Below are 7458 nucleotides of genomic sequence, written 5' to 3' on the forward strand. Positions count from 1 at the left end.
TTGCCATATAGCCAAATACTATTTTGTTAAATTTGGTAGATTAAATAAGTGGTGAAACAGTTACGTATTAATAATAGCAGCTTTATCTTTTAAATACTACTTTTTAGTAATCTACTTATCTAATCTAACTTTTTATAAACCTCCATGATTTTAAAATAAAAATAAAAAGGGGAAATGATTGGTTATCATTTAAACGTTGAAATTAATCTTCCACGTCATCATACTAAGCTACTATTCAAGTAAATGTAAGTTATCTTCTACATTTAAGAGTGCTTACAAGCAAATAATCTTCGTCATGCTCTAAGCAGGAAATATATATTATTTTCCTATTACTTGAAAATAGTTCCCACATAAGTACAATAAAATATTCATTAATGAAATTATCGTAAGTAATGTGTATTTCGAACGTAATGTAACGTATGTAATGTTTACGTATAGAGGTGGAGTGCTTATTAAAAGCTGTGGTGGTACGAAGTATAGACGGACTGTCGGCGTAGCAGATATAAGACGATTGGTGTCTACGAGCGCGTTGTTATGTTCGCATCGTGTGGTTATATAAATACAAATAGTTAAAGAGGGGCAGCGGAGAGCTCTTGCACTTTGTAAAAGGCGCGCTAAGCAGCAGCCAGTCTTCGCCGAGCGCCATGGCTCGACACGCGTTTCTGTGTCTCGGTGTGTTATTAGTTGGTTCGCTGGGTAAGTCTATTAGTTACTTTTCAATATATATATTAATTCCTTAAATTATTCCTTTTAATTTTTAAATACATTTATCGGTTACATTGTTCATAAAAATATTTTTTTCAGTATTTAAACATAAAAAGATATTTCAAGAATTAAAAAAATTAAAAATGCATTGAAAATGTTGTTGATCAAAATTATAATTCAAAATAAAACATTTTTTGATCAATATATTTCATAAAATACTCTCTAAGTGTTAAAAACTAAAAAAATGAATTATTCGTGCAGAAAGTACACAAATGTGTATGAAATTTTAAAATTCAGTTTAATACAAATCCAGGTATTTATTTTCTTCATAAAAACATTGATTGACGCAACAAAGAAATGACGCCGGCTTGCTACGTGGCATGTTAGCATGACCTCGATTTCTTTTCAACGTTTCCACTTTCAATGCCGACTTACGCATTCAAGCTCAGTCAAGCTTTTACAATACATTTTACAAACATATACGAAGAAACTATAAATTAGTTTAAAACATGATATTATTTCATCAAACAAAGAACAACATTACTTACCAAACATAAACCTACATATTAAGGACGCAAAAAACATTGCAACATTCTCAATTAGGTTACTGTGAGTAACAAATTGCTTAAGCTTTTGTTATTACACTCAATCTGTATAAAAACAATATGAGGTTACACACGCATTGTTTTTTTTACCTCTACTCTGATACATGCAATAGCTTCAAATACCGTTAAGTTAAATGGCAATTAAAACAATAGTATCTTGTTGTTTTCAAACAACATTCACTGGAACGCAACGATGTTGTAATTGTTCTTACGTAAGTTTTAGAAAAAATTATCTTAGTTAATATCTGCTTAAAATAAATAAAATATTTACGTATGTATAGCTAAATTGTTTTCGGTTATTTAGTATGCAGTACTTCTCGTGTGAAGCGACAAGATGACGACGGAGCTGGAGATGAGCCGAACGCTGATCAGTTGTGCGACGGTAGACCCGCCGATGAATATTTCCGTCTCACCACCGAAGGTGACTGCCGCGATGTCGTCAGGTAACTGCCATATTTGAATATAGATACCTTCCACGTTCGCTTTCGTTGTCGACAGAGTATTTCGTAATGTGGTACCGCTCGGCAACCGATATTATACCTATGTATGTAAAAATTAATGAAAAACAAATCCGAACTCTACATTTTTTAAGGACGAGGCTTTCCATATTTTTAATGTTGATGAATTAATAAATTTGCCATTTCACACTACAATACAAATTCGTTCTTATAATAATTAATCAAGGTTAAAGATTCGTACATATAAGTTTGGAAGGAGCATTAATAGACAGTTAAAAAGCACCGTTCTTTATCGTTTCTATATGAACGTGTTATTTAGTTAGTATGCAGAGGACATCAAGTTAATATTTCAGGCTGTCAACAGAACGGTGATTGTCGTGCCTAGAATTAATAATCGTAACTTTTCCGAGAATGATTATACCTGCTATCGTTAACGACTTTTGTGTTTACCACCTGGTTTTTCATATAAAGTTTTTAATGAGTTTTGTTGCAATAAATGAAATTACGTAACACAAGATTTAACTTTGAAATGTGTCTAACCTTTTCATTATTAGAATAATAGACAAGATACCTAAGTAAAAACTTGTAAAATAAAAGAAAAATTAACTTTGAAAAAATAAGTTTTTATTGAAAAGGTACAAGGATCTAACATAATGAGTCCCGCTATTATTCAGAAGATAGGTAAGTATTCGCTCCGGGTCTCCTTGAACCACTTCCCTACCATGCATCTGGAATATTCCTTAATACTCCTTAAAGTCCATTATACCTTTTCGTAGTTTCCTGCTGAACTCAACTTATCTATTAATCCTAATTTGGACATTTATTGTGAGCCCATTTATGTGACAATTCTTGTGGGCTTATATAAATTACTAAGCTATGCCTATTTCTGCAGCGAAGCAATCATGCTCGCCCACATAATTGGTAGAATAGCTGATGCTCCAATGCAAATAAGACTGATTTCATGTTTCAAGATCGTGGCATTCACATTAGGCCGTGGCGTGTGTGCCTATGAGCTCTGACAACTATTGCCTGTTGGGATACAAACTACCCTGCTCATCTACACTAGTAAAAATGCATAAACTAAAGATGATTGTTTATAATAAACTTATTAATGTACGTATTGCTATATTAACTGGCTATGCACAGGTGCGACCAGGGCCTAGAGAACAGCGTCACCAGGCTCGCCTCAGTGCGCTGCCCCGGAGGTCTCGCCTTCGATATCGACCGTCAAACTTGTGATTGGAAAACGAATGTTAAGAATTGCGATCAAATAGAAAGTAAGTTTCGCGGAATTCAGGAAGTGGTCTTGCGGAGGGCTTGTTTCCGTGTTGAACCAGTCTGTTTGGTTCTGGTAAAACTCGACAACCGGCTAACCTTCCGGATGGCCGCTTCCTGTGTTTGTACTGATATTTAACTTCACATTTCTTGTCAACGCAGGTGCACTAGGTCAGGTCTTAAACAGATAACTTGCCCGTCTGGATTGGCTTTCGATCTTGATAAACAAACCTGCGACTGGAAGGGTAAAGTGAACAACTGTGACAAACTCGAGAGTAAGTGCCGAAATGGAAGCTATTGGCGCGTAGCGTGCAAGCAGGCTTGGGTGAAAGGGCCGCGTCGCACAGTAGACTATTATAGGTGTATTGCATGAGGCGCGGAGCGAGGGAGCGGCCCGCCATGAACCGAACCGTGTTACGCATTAACATTATAATTTGACACAAACACTAAAATCCCTTGTTTAGTTTGTATATAATGTTGAAATACCCATCTGTTTTGTTATTATTAGCAGTAACTGGATTTATTGGATTAATCCACTGAATCCATCTGTTCCAGAATGATTTTAATTAAAAACTGTTGTAATTCTAGTATCTACATCACAGTCATATCAATAAAACAACGGAATAGATCACTGAAAATCAGATAGATAAAGAAACACAGATAAATCAGTTCACTTTTCTATCACGCAATCTTTTAACATTAGCTAATTTATGCTTAAGCTTCATGACCATTAATATTTTATATCTTCGCTAACATTTACACTAACCTTTTTCAAAATTATTTCGTTTTATTATTTACTATTAAAACTAATTGTATAATACATAATACACCGTATAAGTTTCACAAACAACTTGTATAATACACAGAATTTGCTTCTTGTTTATTGGTACCATTTTCTACAAATACTTCTTTATCAAGTGTAACGATAGGCTAATTAAATATATTTTCAAGTTACAATTACAAATTCTGGACACTAAAATGTGATTTAAATCTTCACAGAGTAATAAAATTTCAACCGCATTCAATTAAAAATGAACAATACAAATGTTTTTTAGCGCATACTACATATTTGTTGCACTTGGTTATAAAAGAAATGTTTTTATTTTTTGTACTCGACTTTCCTTATGACAACTAGCTAAAATATAGCAGATCTAAATCTTATCATAGTGGCCTATAGATTTAAAAAAAATTATTAAAAATTCGTCAGATAGTTTTTGCACGATGCTCGAACAAATAAACAGACAAAAATGAATTGGACACGGGAACAAATGAATATCGTAAAAATATATTTTCATCATCATATTTCCAATACTCCTATCTATCTTTTCCAACATAACAGCAACCTTCATCATTTTAAAATTGACATTTCTCGATTCTTTATACGAAACATTTTCTAGTTACATTACCTACCTTTTCTGATAACTTAGTCTTTTAACTTAGATTAAACTATCACGCTTCGCTCAACTTTCTCTTCTGAATTTCGATTGTCCCCCCCTCTGTACACAATACGACAACAAAGTGAACAGATGTACCAAAGGTTGTTTCACCACAATAATAGGTTGCAAGCAATTTTAAATAATTGAAAGAAAAAACTGTGAAATAAATCCTATGTACCCATTTCAACAATCCATCCGACTTTACCTCTTCCTTAGTGAGCAGGTGATTTAAATTTTTTCTTAAAAATTAATTGTTATTTCAGAGCCACGAAAAGTTTTACCAATCTTGAAAACGGACGAACCTATTTGTCCTGAAGGTAAATTGGCTTGTGGCAGCGGAGATTGCATTGAAAAAGAATTGTTCTGTAATGGTAAACCAGACTGCAAAGATGAATCCGATGAAAATGCTTGCAGTAAGTATAATTATTTTGAAAAACAACAAAACTGTTGAAAGAAATTATTTTAATTGCATGCCAATAAATCATGTGTTCTGCCAACAGCTGTCGAACTGGACCCAAATAGAGCGCCTGACTGTGATCCTAACCAGTGCGTCCTACCTGACTGTTTCTGTTCTGCTGACGGTACACGTATCCCAGGTGGAATTGAACCAAATCAAGTACCTCAAATGGTTACTATTACATTTAACGGTGCTGTGAATGTTGACAACATCGATTTATATGAACAAATATTCAACGGTAATCGTCATAATCCTAACGGTTGTCAAATTAAAGGAACGTTTTTCGTCTCACACAAGTATACTAACTATGCAGCTGTACAAGAATTACACCGCAAAGGACATGAAATTTCTGTATTTTCCATAACTCATAAAGATGATCCGCAATACTGGACGAGTGGTTCGTACGATGATTGGTTGGCTGAAATGGCCGGAGCTCGTCTTATCATTGAACGTTACGCAAATATCACTGACTCTTCTATAATTGGAGTTCGGGCGCCTTACTTACGTGTCGGTGGAAACAAACAATTCGAAATGATGGGTGATCAATACTTCGTGTATGATGCATCCATCACTGCTCCTCTTGGACGCGTCCCGATATGGCCTTACACATTGTATTTCCGCATGCCACATAAGTGTAACGGCAACGCCCACAACTGTCCGTCTAGAAGTCACCCCGTTTGGGAAATGGTCATGAATGAATTGGACAGAAGGGACGATCCCACATTTGATGAATCTCTACCAGGTTGCCACGTTGTAGACTCATGTTCAAACATCCAAAGTGGTGAACAATTTGGACGTCTTCTCCGACACAACTTCAACCGTCATTACACAACCAACCGCGCTCCCTTAGGCTTCCACTTCCACGCCTCCTGGCTTAAATCTAAAAAAGAATACAGAGATGAATTAATCAAGTTTATCGAAGAAATGTTGGAAAAGAACGATGTATACTTCACTTCACTAATTCAGGTTATTCAATGGATGCAAAACCCTACCGAATTATCATCACTCCGTGACTTCCAAGAATGGAAACAAGATAAATGTGACGTCAAAGGTCAACCTTTCTGTTCCCTGCCGAACGCCTGTCCACTAACAACTAGAGAGTTACCAGGAGAGACATTACGTCTTTTCACTTGTATGGAGTGTCCTAACAACTATCCATGGATCTTGGATCCTCAGGGCGAAGGATACAACGTTAAGAAGTGATCTCTTTAAGTTATTTAAAAAGACTGTACACATGTAAATAAATACTCAATAATTTTATCAATAATTACATTGCAACATGTAATATTATTTTGTCGTCGTAAATTGAGTGTCCTTTCTAATATAATTTTCCCACTTAATTATTTAAAAATCCGATGGTTACAGTACATACATGTAGTTCATCATTATCTAACTTAATTCCAAGCCCAATGATGTATAATCATTATAATGTGTCGAAAGTTAGTCCACTCCAAAGTAAGCTCCATTTTTATTTTGAAGAAAAATAATAATCATCTTTGTTACAAAGATAGGTAGACCTTGATGTTTCTTTTTAGCGAGTAAGTTTTACATTATGAGTAATAAAATAAATTGGTTATAAATTTGTCTTATTTTAATTATCACTTTCACTTTAAATTTTTCATAACTACAAGAAAATTATTGCTATACGATATAAAGTTAAACAATGACATTACTATGAAGCTATTTAAAGATGAAGCCCTTAAGGATTTAATTTTCCAAAGGTTTTTTTAGCCACGTTAAAAAAAAAGATTGTCAGATAATACAAAAATACTGTGTTAAGAAAACTTTGCCATTGTTATAATCACCTGGATTTGTAAACAATATGCCGGCAAGATTAAGTTTAACCACTATCACTATCCTGCCTGCGCAGTAAGCGTGCATACCGATTTGTAGAGTAAGATAGCTGTTTTGATGAGGTTGATATGATTGAGATTTAGACCTGATGTCTCAAGCTGTGGCAATGGCAGCATTGTGATTTCTATGAGATTATGTTACCATTTAGGATCAGCTGGGTCGTGAACTTCCATCTGACCAGTTGAATTAATAAAAACTGGTTACAATGGACACTAACTTTATTTTTTATAATTTTTTTACTCTGTTATACAGCTAGTTTTATAAGCTTTAAGCTTATAAGATAAAGACGTGGAGTCGTCACAGAAGTGTTAGTGTACTCTTTTGATCGTTATTCTCTGTAATGTGTATGCGACCCAATGCCGATTCTCATAACATTAACCTTTGATGACTGACCACTTGTGGTTTCGTGGCAGTGAAATGATACCACCAATTACAACTTTTATTAACTACAATTTTATATTTAATTAAAGAGCGATATAATACAGAAGTTAATAGCGGAGCACCCAGCGTATGTCTGCTCCGAACTCAACCGAACAAAAGCACTTGCGAGTACCATCGAATATTTTCGTCCGATGTTCCAGCGCATGGCCGTACTCAGCGCAAGTCCGCACTCGGGCTCGCCACAGCGCTCTCCTCCGAGATCGCGACAGCGATCGATGTTCTGATCT

General features: G+C 35.0%; 1 protein-coding gene across 2 annotated transcripts; it reads left to right on the top strand.

Annotated features, from left to right (window-relative positions):
* Window positions 1-516: 516 nt before the first annotated feature.
* On the top strand, window positions 517-6516 carry LOC732885 (very low-density lipoprotein receptor). 2 transcript variants are annotated; one of them, NM_001110325.1, is given in 5 exon segments: window positions 517-696; window positions 1615-1753; window positions 2915-3045; window positions 4743-4892; window positions 4980-6516. In NM_001110325.1, coding segments are annotated over 5 exon segments (1632 nt in total). In that variant the 5' UTR covers window positions 517-644; the 3' UTR covers window positions 6140-6516.
* The last annotated feature ends 942 nt before the right edge of the window (window positions 6517-7458 follow it).

Source organism: Bombyx mori, chromosome 4, assembly GCF_030269925.1.
Source record: "Bombyx mori chromosome 4, ASM3026992v2".
NCBI lineage: Eukaryota > Metazoa > Arthropoda > Insecta > Lepidoptera > Bombycidae > Bombyx > Bombyx mori.